The 23,827-nt window shown below is 44.9% G+C and overlaps 1 protein-coding gene and 2 pseudogenes across 1 annotated transcript; all 3 read right to left on the bottom strand.

Moving 5' to 3' along the window:
* Positions 1-4,405: 4,405 nt before the first annotated feature.
* LOC120063957 (translationally-controlled tumor protein homolog) lies at positions 4,406-16,903 on the bottom strand. Its single transcript, XM_039014268.1, has 5 exons — positions 16,727-16,903; positions 5,525-5,605; positions 5,074-5,258; positions 4,793-4,898; positions 4,406-4,549 (listed from the first exon to the last, which is right to left on the bottom strand). Exons 1-5 carry the CDS (start codon positions 16,901-16,903, stop codon positions 4,406-4,408), a joined length of 693 nt encoding a protein of 230 aa, XP_038870196.1.
* A 382-nt stretch (positions 16,904-17,285) lies between these two features.
* Positions 17,286-17,458, bottom strand: LOC120064533 (annotated as a pseudogene).
* A 616-nt stretch (positions 17,459-18,074) lies between these two features.
* On the bottom strand, positions 18,075-18,241 carry LOC120064535 (annotated as a pseudogene).
* Positions 18,242-23,827: the final 5,586 nt, after the last annotated feature.

The following is a 23,827-nucleotide window of genomic DNA, read 5'->3' as shown; positions in this document are numbered from 1 at the left end:
AGAAATCTTGCTTGTTTGTAGGTGACCAAATACTTATTTTCCACCATAATTTGCAAATAAATTCATTAAAAATCCTACAGTGTGATTTTCTGGATTTTTTCCCCTCATTTTGTCTGTCATAGTTGAAGTGTACCTATGATGAAAATTACAGGCCTCTCTCATCTTTTTAAGTGGGAGAACTTGCACAATTGGTGGCTGACTAAATACTTTTTTGCCCCACTGTATGTAAAGGAGATCCAGAGAGATGTGTTTCCTGTAGACCTACTTGAAGGAGATCCTGAGCGAGATAGGCGTGTACAACGCTAAAGGAACCCATAAGAGCACCTGGGAACTGAAGCCAGAGTACCGCCACTACCAGGGAAGAGGGGAGGAGATGAAGAGTGACTAGCCCAGAAAGGAGCATCCTGCCTGGAATATAAATGCTGCCCCAAGGGCCTCCCATCATGGTGGAGAGTTGGGGGGAGTCTTTCTGTTCTTTGACTGGTACCCAAAGTCACATGACCAGAGTGTCTGCTTGTTGTCAACCTGTTGGTAGGATGGTGTGGGGGTTTGCACTATGAACCATATTGTGTGAAGCACTTGCCTTAAAGCTACATTGGGTACTTTGGATGTGCTATTTTGATTTTATTTTTTCACCTTACTTAGAGAAGCTGCAACTGTGCAATATATAATTTATAAAGAACTCCTATAAAATAATGGAACTACTGGTATTTGCATTTTTGACATTTTCTTTCACTGAATATGTAGACCTACTTACTTGCTACTTACTAAACATTTCAACAAAAAGGCCAATGGTATTAACATAAAATATCTTTCATGGATCCAATGATTGTATCATCTACATTTTTAAACAAATCAACACCACAACTGGAAATGTATTACCCAGTGTTAGTTTTATTTTTCACAACTCAAATCAGGAAGTCCTAAGCTATCCCACTACTTTTAGTAAGGGTGTCGCATCTAATGGAACTGTAAACCAAGCAAATGGAGGTGTCACACATGCTCCCGCTCTCCTTCGCTGCCCAGCACTACACACTCCTGACACCATCATTACGCACACCTGTTTCCCTCGTCACGTGCATCAGCGATTCATTGGACTCACCTGGACTCAATCACCTGCTCTCATTACCTCCCCTATATCTGTCTGTTCACCAGCTGTTCCCCGCTTCAGCATTTATTGTCATCATGTCGTTTTGGTCCCTCTGTTCTGACGCTGGTCCTGTCCTGTTCAATGGCCATTCATTAAATGTTCAACTCCAGGTACCTGTTTCACATCTCCAGCGTCAGTTCTTACTGGAGGCCTGAGATTTAATCAATCAACAATAAATAACCAATTAATGAATAACTAATCAATGGACTGAAGCATTGTCTTTGCAGAGATTAACAAATCATCCCAGCAAACTGTGACATTTTGAATGTTCCAGGTAGAAATGTAACATATTAGAGCTGACACAATTCCTTATTCTGCATGACAGAGGCATATCTGCTCTACTATATACACTACCGTACAAAAGTTTGGGGTCACTTAGGAACGAAAACAGTGAGTGCTGTTTTTGAAAGAAAAGCTATTTTTGTCAATTTAAAATAACATCAAATTGATCAGAAATACAGTGTAGACATTGTTAATGTTGTAAATGACTATTGTAGCTGGAAACCGATGATTTTTAATGGAATATCATTAGTGAAGAGGCGACTCCGGGATGCTGGCCTTCTACGCAGAGTTGCAAAGAAAAAGCCACATCTCAGACTGACCAATGAAAAGAAAAGGTAGTTCATGTATATATATTTACAGAATCAATACCAAAATACTGTCACAGCACCCCTTCAGTCAACCCCATATACATGACATGGTTTGGGCATCATATAGTGCCTTGCAAAAGTATTCACCCCCCTTGGCATTTTTCCTATTTTGTTGCATTACAACCTGTAATTTAAATTTGGATTTCATGTAATGGACATACACAAAATATTCCAAATTGGTGAAGTGAAATGAAAAAAAACAACGGGAAAAGTGGTGCGTGCATATGTATTCACCCCCTTTGCCACGAAGCCCCTAAATAAGATCTGGTGCAACCAATTACCTTAGTTTAGTTAAATAAAGTCCACCTGTGTGCAATCTAAGTGTAACATGATCTCAGTATATGTATATATATACACACACATATATACACACACACCTGTTCTGAACGGCCCCAGAGTCTGCAACACCACCAAGCAAGCAGCACCATGAAAAAGGAGCTCTCCAAACAGGTCAGGGACAAAGTTGTGGAGAAGTACAGATCAGGGTTGGGTTATAAAAAAATATCCAAAACTTTGAACATCCACAGACCACCATTAAATCTATTATTAAAAAATGTAAAGAATATGGCACCACAATAAACCTGCCAAAAGAGGGCCGCCCACCAAAACTCACAGACCAGGCAAAGGGGTCATTAATCAGAGAGAACCCTGAAGGAGCTGCAAAGGTCCACAGCGGAGATTGGAGTATCTGTCCATAGGACCACTTTAAGCCGTACACTCCACAAAGTTGGGCTTTATGGAAGTGGCCAGAAAAAAGTCATTGCTTAAAGAAAAAAATAAGCCAACACGTTTGGTGTTCGCCAAAAGGCATGTGGGAGACTCCCCAAACATATGGAAGAAGGTACTCTGGTTAGATGACACAAAAATGTTGCTTTTTGGCCATCAAGGAAAACGCTATGTCTGGTGCAAAGACAAGACCTCTCATCACACCGAGAACACCATCCCCACAGTGAAACATGGTGGTGGCAGCATCATGCTATGGATATGTTTTTCATCAGCAGGGACTGGGAAACTGGACAGAATTGAAGGAATGATGGATGTCGCTAAATACGGGGAAATTCTTGAGGGAAACCTATTTCAGTCAGAGATTTGAGACTGGGACGGAGGTTCACCTTCTAGCAGGATAATGACCCTAAGCATACTGCTAAAGCAACACTCAAGTGGTTTAAGGGGAAAAATGTAAATGTCTTGGAATGGCCTAGTCAAAGCCCAGACCTCAATCTAATTGAGAATCTGTGGTATGACTTATAGATTGCTGTACACCAGCGGAACTCATCAAACTTGAAGGAGCTGGAGCAGTTTTGCCTTGAAGATTGGGCCAAAATCCCAGTGGCTAGATGTGGAAAGCTTATAGAGACATACCCCAAGAGACTTGCAGCTGTAATTGCTGCAAAAGGTGGCTCTACAAAGTATTGACTTTGGGGGGTGAATAGTTATGTACGCTAAAGTTCTGCTTTTTTGTCTTATTTCTTGTTTGTTTCACAAAAAAATATTTTGCATCTTCAAAGTGGTAGGCATGTTGTGTAAATCAAATGATACAAACCCCCCAAAAATACATTTTAATTCCAGGTTGTAAGGCAACAAAATAGGAAAAATGACAAGGGGGTGAATACTTTCGCAAGCCACTGTATAATACTTTAAAGTAATACTTCCATTCCAATCAGATATAATAATTGTAACTAAATGCTTTCAATCCAAATGTAAGGCAGTCGTCGTCTGGTTGGTCAGTGGTCGTGGGACAGGTGAGATGCAGCTGAGCAGCAAATAGAGGCAAAGTTCTTCAACGGAACCCAAACCGGCTGCAAGCGTGAGCCATCGTGCGCTACCGTGCATAAATGGATTTTGTCCCCCTACACCAAACGCGATCACGACACGCAGGTTAAAATATCAAAACAAACTGAACCAATGACATTAATTTGGGGACAGGTCGAAAAGCATTAAACATGTATGGCAATTTAGCTAGTTAGCTTGCAGTTACTAGCTAATTTGTCCTATTTAGCTAGCTTGCTGTTGCTAGCTAATTTGTCCTGGGATATAAACATTGAGTTGTTATTTTACCTGAAATGCACAAGCTCCTCTACTCCGCAAATTAATCCACACATAAAACAGCCAACCGAATCATTTCTAGTCATCTCTCCTCCTTCCAGGCTTTTTCATCTTGGCATCTACACTTTCATAGTATTACCACGACAACCAGCAAAACAATTAGTCTTTCAATCACCCACGTGGGTATAACCAATGAGGAGATGGCACGTGGGTACCTGCTTCCATAAAGCAATGAGGAGATGGGAGAGGCAGGACTTTCAGCGCGATCTGCGTCAGAAATAGAAAGGACTTCTATTTTAGCCGTTGGCAACGCAGACGATCGTTGGCGCGCGCGAGCAGTGTGGGTGCAATAATTGAATAACATGGATTTCTACATTTATTTTGCGACGCTCGCGTACGCGACGTGTCCGGTCTGGTCAGCATGTTAGTCCAGAATGTTACTGCGAGAGAGAAGAAGAACAGTGGTTATAACAGGAGTAGACTGGTTATAAGTTATAACATCAGTGTGTTATTAGACATGAGTAGACTGGTTATAAGTTAGAACATAATCAGTGTGTTATTAGACATGAGTAGACTGGGCTAAAGGGACTAATTTCTCGATCTCCAGGCCGTCTATGAAGAATGTCATGAAGGGAGTGATGCCGTCCTCACGGAAGTCGAGCAGACCAACCATACCATCTGGGTTCATACACCTGTAAAAAAACTAGGAGAGTGAGTGTAAGTGGATGAAGAGAAATTTGGTCATTGAAATTCCACACGTTACTCCATTTTTTTAACATTTTTAGCAAGCTCATAACTGTTGAATTTCGTAGGCCTGGAACTCCATTCCTCCAAAGGTGTCATCACAGCTTGACTGAGCACAAATAGTTGATGTGATGTGAGGAATGCATGTGTAGCTGAATTTGCTGTAGGCAGTAGTAGATGTATAGCTGTAACTAGTAGTTACCTGGTAGTTCTTCATGTTGCCCATGATCTTCTTGATCTCCTCCTGAGCTCCAGCCATGAAGGGCTTCACTCTGTCTGGGTTGTTCTCCTCCAGCTTAGCCTTGATCCTGCACACACCCCCACACACCTTCAACAACTGCTTTTCATTTCAAATAAGGATATTTTCATCTACATAAGTACAGTCACAGTTTTGAGGGGCATACAGGGAGACTGATGGGTCTAGCTTGTATCAGTCCTAGCACACCCAACACATGCACAGACACCCGTCACTAACACACTCACGCCTTCATGTAGTCCTTGATGTAGCCCTTGTATGAGTCCTTGGTGAAGGATGTCTCCTGCAGTTTGTGGTTGAGAACGATGTCCACTCCATTGACTGTGCTGGACTCGCAGCCGTCATCCTGCACCTCCGCCGACGCATTTGCCCCCAACAGACAGTCATCGATATTCTCCGTTCTACTAACCATCTGAGGGGAGGAGGGGGAACACCAGAGGAAGATGGGAAGGAGGGAGGAGAGTGAGTGCTGAATCACTCTGGTTGGGTCCCAATACTGTCAAACATCTTATTCTATTTCAGGACCATCTGATAGGACTTGTCTATGTAAACTCAGGCATAATGCAAAACTATGAGTTGAGTTAAGATGATACCCAAGTCAATAAGTGTCTCCAAATCTTAATACACCTCACCTCACCACCACAACTCAGAGAGCTTATACCTGCAGTGGAGACGCACCTTTCCCTCTACTTCCAATAACATCCCAGTTGGTGATTCTTTGATCTTGTAAATGTCAGAGAACATTTCATCCCCTGCAATAAAACAGAATGAATAGAAACCACATTAATAGTTCACAGTCACAAGGTTACATTGTTGTCAGGTAGTTTGCCTTGGGCCTCGACAGACTTCCCCAGGCCAGGTACTGCTGCTGCCGGCTAACATAGCTGAGCTTGCCCACTAATCCTATTTGTTAGAAGGCTGACAGACATACTAGCAAGATCTGCTAGGTTTACAAAGCTAATATAACTGGATTAGAAGCACAACTTTAAGCTAATATAGTATGCATGCAAATGGTCAATGGGTGAATAATCGAGGAATGTACAGTTCAACCATTGAGTGATTGATAGCGTTTGCTGTTAGTTGACAGTGCCTTTTGACAGCTGACAAATCTGTCAGCGCGCGCATGAAACACAAGCAGCTGCAGGCTGACTAACTAACAAGGTCCACATATCCCAGTACCGTAAACTGCACCTGTTTTGCATCGCGATAAGTAAATATTCTCCTTTGGTTACATTACCAAACATTCCTTTTTTCTTAATTAAAAGTCCCGGCGTGTGTAATAGTAAAACAGTTTATAGTAAAAACATACACAGTTGAGGTTACGTGTGGCCCTGTACAATGCCTCATAAACCTTTTGCATTTGCTTTCAGCTCCCCAACCAGAAGGTGGGATATAGGTTTCGTATTTCTTTGTGCAATTTGCAGCTATGAAACAATATCAGAAAAACTTTTAAAACAGCTACTGCAGCATTTTTCTGCTATAAATCGCAACTCGCACATGTGCTCATGATTGACTTTTGACTATTTTTATTCGCAAATGCGAATGTAATTCTCGCATTGTAGAGCCCTGCAAATTGACCACCCATCAACGTGGCTGTTGAAATACACATTCTTACAAGCCAATACTTAAATCTACCCGCATTTGGCAAGCGGCAGGTGTGAATTTTATGCCCGATTTCCTTTTGCTGCGGGTTCAAAGGTTTTTAATTTGCTTAATGCAACAAACAGTGCACTCTGGAGCATTACGCATTCATGCTTACAGCACCTGGTATTCTCAGGCAGTGTTGACAACTTAGCGACAAATATTTAGCGAGTATTCAGACCCCACTAGAGACAAATTTTCAAAAAAAGCGACTAGCGACAAATCTAGCGACTTTTTCTGGTGTTATTGGAGACTGACGTGAAAGCACGTATCGTTCTTACTCTTCTCAACAAGCAGCGGGTGCTGCCGTGGGTCCCAAAGCGGCCCAGTCCTCGCGCTGCAGTCAGAGCAGGAGATGTTCACCCCTCCGCGTCGACTGCAAATGAATCTCGCATGCGGGAAGCCGCCGCTGGCTGATCCCGCCCTGGCTTACATAAAACATTTTTTTTTTACCTGAATTAGGGCCAGACTAGTTACCATAATTTTCTCACATTGCCATTGACAGTTTTTTTCTATTGTCTCTTTTTGGTCCATTTAGATTGTTAATGTAGATTGTATACAAACAAAATGTTAAAAAATGTATGGTTAAAAATGTTCATGTTTTACTGTGACTTGTTGTAGGCTCCTAAGTGGACCATAAGGTTAAAAACAAAAACAAATTAAGAAAAATTTAATTAAAAATTTAAAAATTTAAATTAAGTAACTCTGCCAGAGTGTCTCTTTTGGGTCACCTTTGCCGGTCCCAAGTCCGGAAAAAGGAGGAGGGTTGGAATTGTGACATAAAAAAAGAATCGACAGAAGAAATTTAATTTGTAGTTCTAAACATATTTAGGATGTTTTTTACTCACTTTTTCTCTCTCCTACAGTGTCCATCACAATTACATGCACATGTCAAATTATGCTAATTGGGCGATGACGTCATTTAGCGACTTCTAGCGACTTTTAGGACAGCCAATAGCTACTTTCCTTACTGAGGAGTTGGCAACACTGTCAGGCAGTCTTCCATCCAAGTACTAACCAGGCCCGACGATGTTTAGTTTCCAAGATCGGCCGAGATCAGGCGTAGTCAAGTTGGTATGCCCGTAAATAGGAATAACTCTCAGTACACGTTATAAAGTGAATGTGTCAATCGCTCCAAAAAATTAGGGAATACAAAGGCAGATGGAGTGCAACCGTAGTACAACCCCTCTTTACATTCCAGAGCATATATTTGAGTCTTGTGAAAATAGTTACTCTCAAAAGTTATTCTCATCGGTAACCTCAGTTGTTTTCAGCACCAATAGTTATGGATAATTGTTGTGACTATGGGCCACATAATAAAACAGAACACACAAGCATATGGCACATGATGCTATGGGCACAACTGCACACCGTTAGATGCGATACTAGCCAGGCCCGGCGGCAGGATTAACTCTGCAAGGGGGCATCAGAAATGACTAAAGTGGCACAACTATTTTTGCTTGCTGATAACACAGGATCGATAATAATCGATAGTACAATTACATACAATGTATTTTCAGCCACGCACGGCTGTCTTGCCGCAAGAATACAGGCTACTGCACCGCTTTACAGACATGGACAATTCATAACTGGCTCGAGAAATGACAAATTATGACAACGCTAAACAGCTACATGCACAATACCCATCAATGCAATGCAATGCAAAACATTTGCTAATTACCGTAATAACACTTTCCCATGACAATACATACAATGCATTTCCAATCGCGGAACGCAAACAATAATGTACAATGCAATATCACGATTTAACTGTACAATGCAGCTACCAAGCTCTCTTCCCACAAGAGTGCGGTACTACGCTGCGTATGATAACAGAGAAATTTGTATTCCATAGCAACGAGTTGTTTATGGCAACACTATAGCTACATCGTTACTCAACCATTGGTCAATGTCTGCCCACCCTCATCAAAGTAATTCAAAGCACCTCTTCTACCATATAAAACAACATATAAAACAATCTGATTATATTATAAACCAAACATTTCCAATCCAATCACATCACAGAAATCAAGCAGTATACTTGGCAGCAACGCCAATAAAGAAATCACGTCTACGCCTATTTCTGACATTTGCCACGTATTTCCAGAAGCTAGCATATAACAAAATAATACAATCAAATTCAATCAATCAAATTTATTTATAAAGCCCTTCTTACATCAGCTGATGCCACAAAGTGCTGTACAGGAACCCAGCCTAAAACCCCAAACAGCAAGCAAAGCAGATGTAGAAGCACGGTGGCTAGGAAAAATTCCCTAGAAAGGCCAGAACCTAGGAAGAAACCTAGAGGAACCAGGCTATGAGGGGTGGCCAGTCCTCTTCTGGCTGTGGAAATTATAACAGAACATGGCCAAGATGTTCAAATGTTCATAGATGACCAGCAGGGTCAAATAATAATAATCACAGTGGTTGTAGAGGGTGCAACAGGTCAGCACCTCAGGAGTAAATGTCAGTTGGCTTTTCATAGCCGATCATTCAGAGTATCTCTACCGCTCCTGCTGTCTCTAGAGAGTTGAAAACAGCAGGTCTGGGACAGGTAGCACGTCCGGTGAACAGGTCAGGGTTCCATAGCCGCAGGCAGAACAGTTGAAACTGGAGCAGCAGCACGACCAGGTGGACTGGGGACAGCAAGGAGACATCAGGCCAGGTAGTCCTGAGGCATGGTCCTAGGGCTCAGGTCCTCCAAGAGAGAGAAAGAAAGAAAGAGAGAAAGAAAGAAAGAGAGAAAAAGAGAGAGAGAATTAGAGAGAGCATACTTAAATTCACACAGGACACCGGATAAAACAGGATAAATACTCCAGATATAACAGACTGACCCTAGCCCCCCGACACAAACTATTGCAGCATAAATACTGGAGGCTGAGACAGGAGGGGTCGGGAGACACTGTGGCCCCGTCCTACGATACCCCGGACAGGGCCAAACAGGCATGATATAACCCCACCCACTTTGCCAAAGCACAGCCCCCACACCACTAGAGGGATATCTCCAACCACCAACTTACCATCCTGAGACAAGGCCAAGTATAGCCCATGAAGATCTCCCCAACTGCACAACCCAAGGCGGGGCGCCAACCCGGACAGGAAGATCACGTCAGTGACTCAACCCACTCAAGTGATGCACCCCTCCTAGGGATGGCATGGAAGAGCACCAGTAAGCCAGTGACTTAGCCCCTGTAATAGGGTTTGAGGCAGAGAATCCCAGAGGAGAGAGGGGAACCGGCAAGACAGAGACAGCAAGGGCGGTTCGTTGCTCTTGTGCCTTTCCATTCAACATTCACACTCCTGCCAACCTGTCCTTCACAGCCCAGCCAACCTGTTCTTATCCAGATTCAAAAGAGTTGCAGCCGCCTTGATGCTGTGTTGAACCTGCTCAGCAGTCTCTTGTTCCATTCCCCATGGAATTTGCTTGTAAGATCCCTCTCAAATGCCAGTTGAATCAGCTGCCCTTTCCTCCTGTGCAACATACTCTGTCTGTGCTCACTGAATACGTTTTTCAATGTTGATAAAGAGTTCTCGCAAGTTGGGTGTTCCAAATGTTAATCCCAGCTTCAATGCCATCATCACAGTAGGCATTGCTGTTAGAGGCCTAGAGTATCTATCCAAAATGCTCTGTGTACTCCATTTTTCTTCTCCAGATCGGGCGATTTCATTCTGTAGAAACTAGCATGTGACAGTAAACTCAGCTTCCACAAAGTCTCCTGAGATTAAGTCCAGCAGTGGTTTCACATTTTCCACATCCGATAAAGTTTTCATTCTCTGGGTGCAAGGCAACATTGGGTCTCAACAAGTTGGCTGTTTTGTTCATTAAATCTTGCTGACATTTCTCCCAGTACAGGATCCAGAGTGCTGAAAAACAGTATTTTGCACTCCATCTCATTATAACCTCTTCTTGCTGACCCATTGTTGTTTCGACCACATATTCTTTTAGATTACTACTTACTACTCTTTGCCGTTTGCTTGGAGCGGGGTGTCCGTGTGATTGTATTTCTCCCATAACTCATCAAACTCACTGTCACGTTGCAGTTTTTCCACGCAATTGTGGGCATAGCGGACGACTCGGATGCCAGTGTACAGATCAGTTGCTTCAACCTGAAGTAACTTGTTAGAGGGGTCAAGCAGGCTGAGGACTTTGTGGACCATGAAGGCAATGAATCTGAAGCTCTGCTCGCAAATAGCTTTCAATAGGTCCACAGCCTCAAGTCGCACCTCTGTACCATCATTTTATAACGAAACTCACCATGGCCAGATGACCAGTCCATCACTGCTAAAGCAGCCGTTTCAGTTTCTCTCCCATATATATATTGCGCAGCCACAGTTGGTTTCCTGAGGAACTTGTAAAGGGAATTACACATATTAAAAAAGTCATACAATGCACCCTCAGAGAACATAGCGTGCACTATGACTAAATGCAGCTGGTGGTTAAAGCAATGCACATAAGGCACTTCCCGATTCAGCACTACCTTTCCTCCACTACCTTTCCTACACTACCTTTCCTGCACTACGTTCTGCATGCCCCCATGTTTACCACACATCACACTGGCCCTATCATAACATTGACTAAGAATCTTCTCTGTGCTAAGGCCAACATTTGTTCGCTCTGACAGAACCAAGTTAGTCAGCGATAAAGCATCACATTCTTTACTCGTTGATGTTTGAGCATCCTGTCGGGCTGTATCACGCCTGGTACGGCAACTGCACCGCCCACAACTGCAATGCTCTCCTGAGGGTGGTGCGGTCTGCACAACGCATCACCGGGGGCAAACTACCTGCCCTCCAGGACACCTACAGCACCCGATGTCACAGGACGGCCAAAAAGATCCTCAAAGACAACAACCACCCGAGCCACTGCCTGTTCACCCTGATACCTTCCAGAAGGCGAGGTCAGTACAGGTGCATCAAAGCTGGGACCGAGAGACTGAAAAATAGCTTCTCTCTCAAGGCCATCAGACTGTTAAACAGCCATCACTAACACAGAGAGGCTGCTGCCTACATACAGACTTGAAATCATTGGCCACTTTAATAAATGGATCACTAGTCACTTTATTAATGCCACTTTAATATTGATGTGAACATATCTTGTACTACTCATCCCAGATGTATATACCTCTATTTTATACCATCTATTGCATCTCGTCTATGCCAGTCGGTCATGGCCCATCCATATATATATATGTACATATTCTTATTCCATCCCTTTACTTATATTTGTGTGTATTAGGTAGTTGTTGTGGAATTGTTAGATTACTTGTTAGATATTGATGCACTGTCGGAGATAGAAGCACAAGCATTTCGCTACACTCACAATAACACCTGCTAACCATGTGTATATGACCAACAAAATGTGATTTGATTTGATTAGCCGCTCACAAACACGGTTGTTTTCGCCCAAATAACGCAGTACAATTGAAATGTTCTCTCACCCGGTTGGGTCTTTAGTCCCATCCACTTTAAGTATGTACCATGAATCACCTACTTCCTTCACAATTTCCTCTGTGACTACCTCACTCACGAGCCCAATTATTTTGTTCTGGATGTCATGAGATGTGTATGTGGCATTGGGGGGAATTGTGCTTAAGGCACTAGCAAGTTCCTTTACTTTCCTGAGCGTATAATCTAACATTGCCAGGAATAGTCCACCCCTCTTGTCTTTCTGTCCAAAGTGCCATGCATTTCAAATGTTCTTTGCTTGATGCGTGCCTCCCCAGTCCCTTGTTGCTATCAATGGCATGTCGCCAGTTATTATATCCAATTTGGGTGAATGCCTTATCGGCGTTAGCATTGGATCCGATGTAACATGTTCGACAAGGATAGCAGAAAGCTGCATCTGCCTTACAAGACGGTTGGCAGGTCAAATCAAATCAAAGTTTATTTGTCACGTGCGCCGGATACAACAGTGAAATGCTTACTTACAGGCTCTAACCAAGGGTGCAAAAAAAGTATTAGGTGAACAATAGGTAAGTAAAGCAATAAAAACAATAGTAAAAAGATAGTGAAAAATAACAGGAGCGAGGCTACATACAGGCACCGGTTAGTCGGGCTTATTGAGGTAGTATGTATAGTTAAAGTGACTATGCATATATGATAAACAGAGAGTAGCAGCAGCGTAAAAGACGGGTTGGGGGGGGGGGGGGGTACACAATGCAAATAGTCCGGTTAGCCATTTGATTACCTGTTCAGGAGTCTTATGGCTTGGGGGTAAAAACTGTTGAGAAGCCTTTTTGTCCTAGACTTGGCACTCCGGTACCGCTTGCCATGCGGTAGTAGAGAGAACAGTCTATGACTGGGGTGCCTGGGGTTTTTGAAAATTTTTAGGGCCTTCCTCTGACACTGCCTGGTGTAGAGGTCCTGGATGGCAGGCAGTTTAGCCCCAGTGATGTACTGGGCCGTACGCACTACCCTCTGTAGTGCCTTGCGGTCGGAGGCTGAGCAATTGCCATACCAGGCAGTGATGCAACCAGTCAGGATGCTCTCGATGTTGCAGCTGTAGAAGAGGATCTGAGGACCCATGCCAAATCTTTTTCATTTCCTGAGGGGGAATAGGCTTTGTCGTGCCCTCTTCACGACTGTCTTGGTGTGTTTGGACCATTCTAGTTTGTTGTTGATGTGGACACCAAGGAACTTGAAGCTCTCAACCTGCTCCACTACAGCCCCGTCGATGAGAATGGGGGTGTGCTCGGTCCTCCTTTTCCTGTAGTCCACAATCATCTCCTTAGTCTTGGTCACGTTGAGGGATAGGTTGTTATTCTGGCACCACCCGGCCAGGTCTCTGACCTCCTCCCTATAGGCTGTCTCGTCATTGTCGGTGATCAGGCCTACCAAATCAAATCAAATTTTATTTGTCACATACACATGGTTAGCAGATGTTAATGCGAGTGTAGCGAAATGCTTGTGCTTCTAGTTCCGACAATGCAGTAATAACCAACAAGTAATCTAACCTAACAATTCCACAACTACTACCTTATACACACAAGTGTAAAGGGATAAAGAATATGTACATAAAGATATATGAATGAGTGATGGTACAAAACGGCATAGGCAAGATGCAGTAGATGGTATAGTGTACAGCCTATACATATGAGATGAGTAATGTAGGGTATGTAAACATAAAGTGGCATAGTTTAAAGTGGCTAGTGATACATGTATTACATAAAGATGGCAAGATGCAGTGGATGATATACAGTACAGTATATACATATACATATGAGATGAGTAATGTAGGGTATGTAAACATTATATTAAGTGGCATTGTTTAAAGTGGCTAGTGATACATTTTTACATAATTTCCATCAATACCCATTATTAAAGTGGCTGGAGTTGAGTCAGTATGTTGGCAGCGGCCACTATATGTTAGTGGTGGCTGTTTAACAGTCTGATGGCCTTGAGATAGAAGCTGTTTTTCAGTCTCTCGGTCCCTGCTTTGATGCACCTGTACTGACCTCGCCTTCTGGATGATAGCGGGGTGAACAGGCAGTGGCTCGGGTGGTTGTTGTCCTTGATGATCTTTATGGCCTTCCTGTGACATCGGGTGGTGTAGGTGTCCTGGAGGGCAGGTAGTTTGCCCCCGGTGATGCGTTGTGCAGACCTCACTACCCTCTGGAGAGCCTTACGGTTGTGGGCGGAGGAGTTGCCGTACCAGGCGGTGATACAGCCCGACAGGATGCTCTCGATTGTGCATCTGTAGAAGTTTGTGAGTGCTTTTGGTGACAAGCCGGATTTCTTCAGCCTCCTGAGGTTGAAGAGGCTCTGCTGCGCCTTCTTCACAACGCTGTCTGTGTGGGTGGACCAATACAGTTTGTCCGTGATGTGTACACCGAGGAACTTAAAACTTTCCACCTTCTCCACTACTGTGCCGTCGATGTGGATAGGCGGGTGCTCCCTCTGCTGTTTCCTGAAGTCCACAATCATCTCCTTTGTTTTGTTGACGTTGAGTGTGAGGTTATTTTCCTGACACCACACTCCGAGGGCCCTCACCTCCTCCCTGTAGGCCGTCTCGTCGTTGTTGGTAATCAAGCCTACCACTGTAGTGTCGTCCGCAAACTTGATGATTGAGTTGGAGGCGTGCATGGCCACGCAGTCGTGGGTGAACAGGGAGTACAGGAGAGGGCTCAGAACGCACCCTTGTGGGGCCCCAGTGTTGAGGATCAGCGGGGTGGAGATGTTGTTACCTACCCTCACCACCTGGGGGCGGCCCGTCAGGAAGTCCAGGACCCAGTTGCACAGGGCGGGGTCGAGACCTAGGGTCTCGAACTTGATGACGAGTTTGGAGGGTACTATGGTGTTAAATGCTGAGCTGTAGTCGATGAACAGCATTCTCACATAGGTATTCCTCTTGTCCAGATGGGTTAGGGCAGTGTGCAGTGTGGTTGCGATTGCGTCGTCTGTGGACCTATTGGGTCAGTAAGCAAATTGGAGTGGGTCTAGGGTGTCAGGTAGGGTGGAGGTGATATGGTCCTTGACTAGTCTCTCAAAGCACTTCATGATGACGGAAGTGAGTGCTACGGGGCAGTAGTCGTTTAGCTCAGTTACCTTAGCTTTCTTGGGAACAGGAACAATGGTGGCCCTCTTGAAGCATGTGGGAACAGCAGACTGGGATAAGGATTGATTGAATATGTCCTTAAACACACCAGCCACCTGGTCTGCGCATGCTCTGAGGACGCGGCTGGGAATGCCGTCTGGGCCTGCAGCCTTGCGAGGGTTAACACGTTTAAATGTTTTACTCACCTCGGCTGCAGTGAAGGAGAGCCCGCAGGTTTTGGTAGCGGGCCGTGTCAGTGGCACTGTATTGTCCTCAAAGCGAGCAAAAAAGTTATTTAGTCTGTCTGGGAACAAGACATCCTGGTCCGCGACGGGGCTGGTTTTCTTTTTGTAATCCGTGATTGACTGTAGACCCTGCCACATACCTCTTGTGTCTGAGCTGTTGAATTGCGACTATACTTTGTCTCTATACTGGGACTTAGCTTGTTTGATTGCCTTGCGGAGGGAATAGCTACACTGTTTGTATTCGGTCATGTTTCCGGTCACCTTGCCCTGGTTAAAAGCAGTGGTTCGCGCTTTCAGTTTCACGCGAATGCTGCCATCAATCCACGGTTTCTGGTTTGGGAATGATTTAATCGTTGCTGTGGGTACGACATCGTCAATGCACTTTCTAATGAACTCGCTCACCGAATCAGCGTATTCGTCAATGTTGTTGTTGGACGCAATGCGGAACATATCCCAATCCACGTGATCGAAGCAGTCTTGAAGCGTGGAATCAGATTGGTCGGACCAGCGTTGAACAGACCTGAGCGCGGGAGCTTACCACTGTTGTGTCGTCTGCAAACTTAATGATGGTGTTGGAGTCGTGCCTGGCCATGCAGTCGTGGGTGAACAGGGAGTACAGGAGGGGACTGAGAACGCACCCCTGTGGGACTCCAGTGTTGAGAATCAGCACGGCAGATGTGTTGCTACCTACCCTCACCACCTGGGGGGCTGTAACGCTCGTCTGATGAAGAAGGAGTGGACCAAAGCGCAGCACGTGTTCATAATATTTTAATAAATTAGAACACTTGAACAAAAATAACAAAGAGACAAACTAACAGTTCTGTAAGGTAACTAAACTAAACAGAAAACAACTACCCACAAACCCAGGTGGGAAAAAGGCTACCTAAGTATGATTCTCAATCAGAGACAACGATAGACAGCTGCCTCTGATTGAGAACCACACCCGGCCCAACACAACGAAATAGAAAACATAGAAATAAAGAAACTAGAATGCCCACCCTCGTCACACCCTGGCCTAACCAAAATAGAGAATAAAAACCTCTCTATGGCCAGGGCGTGACAGGGGCGGCTTTGAGGGTACTATGGTGTTGAGCTTTGAGGGTACTATGGTGTTGAACGCTGAGCTGTAGTCAATGAATAGCATTCTCACATAGGTGTTCTTTTTGTCCAGGTGGGAAAGGGCAGTGTGGAGTGCAATAGAGATTGCATCATCTGTGGATCTGTTTGGGCGGTATGCAAATTCTGGGATAATGGTGTTGATGTGAGCCATTACCAGCCTTTCAAAGCACTTCATGGCTACGGACGTGAGTGCTACGGGTCTGTAGTCATTTAGGCAGGTTACCTTCGTCGTGTTCTTGGGCACAGGGACTATGGTGGTCTGCTTGAAACATGTTGGTATTACATACTCGGTCAGGGACATGTTGAAAATGTCAGTGAAGACACCTGCCAGTTGGTCAGCACATGCCCGGAGCACAGAGGTGCCACAAAGGTGCCTTTGGTGCTGGGCTCGACGGCCTTGGCCTCTGTGATTAGCGTCGGCTCAGCGGCCTTGGCCTCTGTGGCAGGCTTCTCCCCTTCCCCGCCGCTTTTATCCGATGCTGCCGTTGTGCCCTGGCGAAGCCACTTTCTAATATCCATCATGCTATCAGCTACCTACCTAACTGTTAACATTAGCTACATTCCAGCTGCGCGCTGCAACTTTTTTTCTCTCCGTAGCTTTGAAAGTAAACCTAAACGGTCAAATTGATCCCGCCCTTCTACCGTGAAGGCTGGTAAAATGTGCATGACTTATGATACATGCAAGGGAGTTGCATGAATGAAGCATACTCAACAAATCAGTTGGGCATGACAGAGGGGGCAAATTGTGGGACAGAATAGGTATACAAACCTGAGGGGGCACAATATTCCAACTAAGGGGGCAATGCCCCCTTTTGCACCCTCGTGGCGCCGGGCCTGTACTAGCCCAAACTATCATGGCACTACCACTAGATTATCCTTTTTTGGGGGGGCCACAAATGATCAGGGGAAAGCGCAAACACAGTTCTGGTAGTCCTCCACTACCAGAAATGATGCAATCGAGATTTCCACATTTGGGAGATTGGCAGGGGTCAGCACAGCCGTAGTGCAATGGCAGAGCCTCGCGCTGGGTGAACCGCCTTCTTGATCATGGTGTCTCCCTTGCCAGGTAAGTATGAGTTCTGCGTGGAGGTGGAGTCATTCGAGTGCAAACGTTACCACTTTGGCTGCCTGATAATACCAAATCGATTAGGGTTTAAGACATAACCCAGTAACCGAAAGGTCGCTGGTTCTAATCCCTGAGTAGACGAGGTGAAAAATCTTTCAATGTGACCTTGAGCAAGGCACTTTACCCTAATTACTCCTGCAGGTTGCTCTGGATAAGCATGTCTACTAAAATGTAAATGGTGGAGAGAGACTCAGAAGCCTATTACTTCATCCACAACAAGACAGAGAAGTAGGCTACAGTAAAAAGCTTGGGTTAATAGTAACTGTTTTATACATAAACCATGCATATACTGAAACCACTGTCCAAATAGCCTGACTGTGATACGTGGTTGTTTTGACCTACCTTAGCTGATAGTACTTTTTAATACTTTTTATACTGAGCATTTTAGCTGGTTGTATTTTGTGAATCGTAGGCTTTGTTGCCCAATCTCGTGTTTCACTGTTGCAATAAAAATATCTGTAGGCCGAAAGTTTCACAAAATCTCATCACTTTTCAGCAGTAACTGAGCAAAGAAAGCACAAATCCGACTCAAGATGAAACTGTATTTCTTTTGACAAAGTTGGGGGGGGGGGCACCATTCCTGGAGGTACTGCAATACCAGGTCGATGTGTGGAGTGGACGGCGCAAGCCCCTATTCCATCTCCCTATTCCAAAAATCGATTTAATATATGGTCCCCAGATAGAGGACGTACCAGACATTAAACTATTAAGAACAGATGATTCAAAGCTTTTATTCTACTTATTCAATCACTTACAAGGGTGAACAGTTCACACGTCAATAACCATAAAAAGGAAAGACAACCAACGCCCATCCCCCATTCTTTTGCAGGGGGCTGCAGCCAACAAAATCACAAAATATCAATAAACAGTCCTGGGCGCATTTAAACCAGTTAAGGATAAAAAACTTTACCCTGCACTTGGCCAACCATGGTATGGAGGCCTCTTTCTATGTGCCCACACACACAAAACCCACACGATCTATAAAACCTACCTTCTAAACCTTAGTCACCTACATAACCAGCCCCAGCCCCCCTTTCCACCGCTCGAAGGCGGCATGGTGGCCCCACTTCCTCTCCTCCCTCCTTAACCTCCCCCTCCACTCTCCTTACTATTTCCTCCACCCCCCAGTCTGCCCCAGACTTAACCAAACCCTGCCTTGCGTCCCACAGCCCTTTTAAAACGGTCCCTACTTAACCCCCCCCCCCCCATCCATGATCAGGACTATGACCTTGCCCAAGAAAAGACACTGCCAGCTTCCTCTGTACCGCTGCTAAACCCATGTTCCAGTTCAGTGTTGCAAAGCCGGAGGTCTCCAAGAATCCTCATGGACCTGTTACAGAGAGGTAGTCCCTCGGGCACTACCAATTTGACATGCGAACTGCTGCTCCCAGGGACCAGCAAGCCCTAATGGCCGTGCCCAGGAGCTCCATATAGAGCACAAAGAGGAGTGCCGAGAGCGGGCAGCCCTGCCTGACCCCTGAAGAGAGGCCAAACACCTCATCCAGGTGGCTATTTATGCTCACCTGGCACCCCGCTCCCACATACTAAGTCCTAATCCGTATAACAAAGCAATCATTAAACCCTAACTTACCTAAAACTTTGAAAATAAAACTCCTACTGGCGCGATCAAAAGCCTTGGCCTGATCAAGCGCCGCTACCATCAGAGGTAGACTTCTGTCCTCAAACGATGGCGATGGAGTCCCTGATCAGCTGGAGGTTCCACCTAATAGATTGACCCTTCCCCCCTCGTGAACAATGTAAGGAAGGGCTGTGCGCAAACGGTCTGCCATGACCTTAACTAGTATCTTGTAATCAATACACATTATCGGCCATCAACCAGCCCGTGGCTCCAGTCTCGAGAACCGCCGTCAAGACATTGAGAACCACCGGTCCAAGTATACCCTAGGGGAAGGGGCCCATCTCGGGCACCTTCCCCTTCCCCATCCTCTTGAGGGCACTCTCCACCTCCTCTATTGAGATCGAGGCCTCCATAGCCTGTTTAATGTCCTCCGGAACATGCCGGAACAAGTGTTCTAAAAACACAGGACCCTGCCCTTCCTCTACTACCCTCTCCTGGAAAACCCCACGGAAATGGTGAGTTGCTACCCTGACCATATGCTCCGGTTCCCTAACTACCCTACCATGTCCATCCCTCACCCCATAAAACACCTGTCTTACCTGCTTTTCCCTAACCAATTAAAATATTACTGCAGAGCAGGTCTCATTATGTTCTACAAACTCATGATGTGCACGCAGCAGGAAAGCACGGGCCTTCCTCTCGTGCACCTCCCTAAGCTGAGCCTTGAGGGTGGTAGCACGTTCAAGGTCCATCGAACCTCAGAGGTTGCCAGCCTCGTACTCGAGATCGAGTAACGGTTGAAGACGCTCCACCACCCTTCTCTCCTCCCTCACCTTCCTCTTACAAAACCCAATAATAAACACCCTTCTTTCCGGCGCCGTCTTTGGCCGAAGCCCCCCCCCCCCACAACTCCACACAGACTTCCCTTTTCCCCATTCTTTCTTAAATTTCTTTACTTCCCCCATCCCTTATTAAATGTACCTCCTATAAAAAACAAAAAGTAAAACTAAAGACAGCAGTTCTCTAAATAGCCTCTCTTAGACCCCGAACATTCATCATCATAATTTGAATGTTTGTCATGATCAAAAAACGAAATTAAAGAAAAGGTCAAACAGTAACAGAGATTTCAAGTACTTACTCCGACCGATGGGTAAAGGTCCTCATCAGACGAGGACCTTTCCATATCTTCCTCCTGAGAACCCCAAGACGCAGGGAAGGGGTTGGGGATGGGGTGTCCCGGCATTCCAGAACTAACCTGAGACACCCCATCCCCAGTTGGCAGACACAGCGCAGGGGTCAACAGGACCACGTTCATAAAAGAGAGTGAGAGGCTGCGAGGACATGGAGGCCACCTCAGCTGCACTGTCTTTCCACCCCATTGCTCACAAGCCCAAACCCTCCCCTATTCCTCCCAGTCCACTCTGTCCCTCAGCCAGCTCAAGGGAAAACCACTTATTTTTCCTCCGCCCACCACCGAACTCTTCTGACTCGGAGAAAGCAACAGGGGCGAGATGGATTCCCACTCTGCCTTCCTGGTCTGCTAAGCTTGAAGGTCCTCAATCATCGCCCTCATCTCCCCAACGAGGACCCCGAACGCCTCCTTGTCGAGGGATGAGCACAGCCTGTCCGTCCCGCCACCAACCTCATCTTCCACCGGCTGCTGGGTGGCGGATGTCGGGACTGTGTTCATCTGGGTTTCCGGGGTTACTTCCGACACCATTGAGGACTTCTCCTTCAAACCCACCTGACCCCCGACATCTGCTCGAGTTGGCAAGAACGGGGATGGCTTCTCTGGCACCCCATTTAGCATTTCATCAAGTTCATCAAGGACATCAACCACCTGAGCCACAGCCTGTTCACCCGGCTACCATCCAGAAGGCGAGGTCAGTACAGGTGCATCAAAGCTGGGACCGAGAGACTGAAAAACAGCTTCTATCTCAATGCCATCAGAAGGTTAAATAGCCATCACTAGTGAGCTACCACCTGGTTACCCTGCAATTTAGAGGCTGCTGCCCTATATACATAGACATGGAATTACTGGTCACTTTAATAATGGAACACTAGTCACTTTAATAATGGAACACTAGTCACTTTAATAATGGAACACTAGTCACTTTAATAATGGAACACTTGTCACTTTAATAAGGTTAACATACTGTACTGTACTCAGCTGTTTCGTCTAAAACAGCAAAGCGAACAGTAGTTAGGTGGACTGAGTTCTGCAGTCAAAACCTTGCAAGCACACTAGTTATCAGATTTTTACAGTATATGGATGATTCACTGCAGTCTACTGAAAACATTTCGAGCCTATCTAGATGTAGCGACTTGAGTGAATGTGTGAAAAAGAGAAAAAACGCTAATTCCGGTTGAGTGCTTTAGAAGCAGCAGCTGAACCTCGCAATGTCAGACAATTATGGCCTCAACTTTGTTTACAACACATGCGTAAAGCTATTCTAACAATGAATCTGTTGCTAAATGTACACACAGGCAGTAGCGTTACTTTGTATAGCCTACAGTAGTAATATATCGATTTAGTGCATGTGGAGGGGGCAACTTAAAAAAATTATGAGGTCTAGCTATCATTCCGAACTCAAAATGGCATTCATACTAGGTAGTAGTCTTCATAGCTACAATATTCAGCTACATCCACTATCATATTCTCATCCAATTACAACTCAGTCGCCTGGCATTTTACCTTAATGTCAACCAAAGAAACATGAATGTAACTAAAGTTACCTATATACACTGAAACAAATGTCTGTAGCCAAACTTTTACAAGCAGGCTCTTTGTGTAGCATTCTCTGCAGGTCTGAAATGTTATGCCTGGGTACCCAGTGCAGTGGGGGAGGTGGGGCACTCAGTAGTTGTCAGTCTCCCGCTCACTGAGCTAGCAAGCTAGGTAGCTAGCTGGTGTTATTCTCAAACCAACAAAAGCACATCCTTTTTCGAGTACAAACACACACATTACAATATTTAATGTATCATCAATGACTCACTGCTATTGAAGTACATTTTTGACTCACCATTTCTGTCAACTGGCTAGGTTCGAAGACGGAGCTCGTGACTGTTGCTAGCTAGCTAGCTGGCCATCTTGCTCAATATCCTGGCAGGCTACAACTGTTTGACTAAATATTAGCTAGCTAAATAAACAAAAATATATATATGTACTGTCGTAGAAATATTCGCTCAATAATATTTCTCAGATACCGGAACTTGTGAACTTGTCAAATAGACTTTATTACAAAGTAACAAGCCGAGCTGGTCCATGGATCAACTGCCTTTCCAGCCTCGGCACATACTTTTTATACAGTTTTCCTCCTTACGTCACACATATAGTCGTTCCTCTGTATGTTAATGATTTATCCCCTTGGGCATTTAGCCATGGACTTACAGTTGAAGTCGAAAGTTTACATACACTGAGGTTGGAGTCATTAAAACTCATTTTTCAACGACTCCACAAATGTCTTGTTAACAAACTATAGTTTTGGAAAGTCGGTTAGGACATCTACTTTGTAATTTTTCTAACACTTGTTTACAGACAGATTATTTCACTTATAATTCACTGTATCACAATTCCAGTGGGTCAGAAGTTTACATACACTAAATTGACTGTGCCTTTAAACAGCTTGGAAAATTCCAGAAAATGATGTCATGGCTTTAGAAGCTTCTGATAGGCTAATTGACATAATTTGAGTCAATTGGAGGTGTACCTGTGGATGTATTTCAAAGCATACCTTCAAACTCAGTGCCTCTTTGCTTGACATCATGGGAAAATCAAAAGAAATCAGCCAAGACCTCATAAAAAAATTGTAGACCTCCACAAGTCTGGTTCATCCTTGGGAGCAATTTCCAAATGCCTGAAGGTACCACGTTCATCTGTACAAACAATAGTACGCAAGTACAAACACCATGGGACCACGCAGCCATCATACCGCTCAAGAAGGGGATACGTTCGGTCTCCTAGAGATGAACGTACTTTGGTGCGAAAAGTGCAAATCAATCCCAGAACAACAGCAAAGGACCTTGTGAAGATGCTGGAGGAAACGGGTACAAAAGTATCCATATCCACAGTAAAACGAGTCCTATATCGACATAACCTGAAAGGCCGCTCAGCAAGGAAGAAGCCACTGCTCCAAAACCACCATAAAAAAAGCCAGACTACGGTTTGCAACTACACATGAGGACAAAGATTGTACTTTTTGGAGAAATGTCCTCTGGTCTGATGAAACAAAAATAGAACTGTTTGGTCATAATGTCCATCGTTATGTTTGGAGGAAAAAGGGGGATGCTTGCAAGCCGAAGAACACCATCCCAACCGTGAAGCACGGGGGTGGCAGCATCATGTTGTTGGGGTGCTTTGCTGCAGGAAGGACTGGTGCACTTCACAAATAGATGACATCATGAGGCAGGAAAATTATGTGGATATATTGAAGCAACATCTCAAGACATCAGTCAGGAAGTTAAAGCTTGGCCGCAAATGGGTCTTCCAAATGGACATTGACCCCAAGCATACTTCCAAAGTTGTGGCAAAATGGCTTAAGGACAACAAAGTCAAGGTATTGGAGTGGCTATCACAAAGCCCTGATCTCAATCCCATGGAAAATTTGTGGGCAGAACTGAAAAAGGGTGTGCGAGCAAGGAGGCCTACAAACCTGACTCAGTTACACCAGCTCTGTCAGGAGGAATGGGCCAAAATTCACCCAACTTATTGTGGGAAGCTTGTGGAAGGCTACCCAAA

This window comes from Salvelinus namaycush, chromosome 19 (genome assembly GCF_016432855.1).
Source record: "Salvelinus namaycush isolate Seneca chromosome 19, SaNama_1.0, whole genome shotgun sequence".
Lineage (NCBI taxonomy): Eukaryota > Metazoa > Chordata > Actinopteri > Salmoniformes > Salmonidae > Salvelinus > Salvelinus namaycush.
This window is presented reverse-complemented; position numbering and strand designations above follow the sequence as displayed.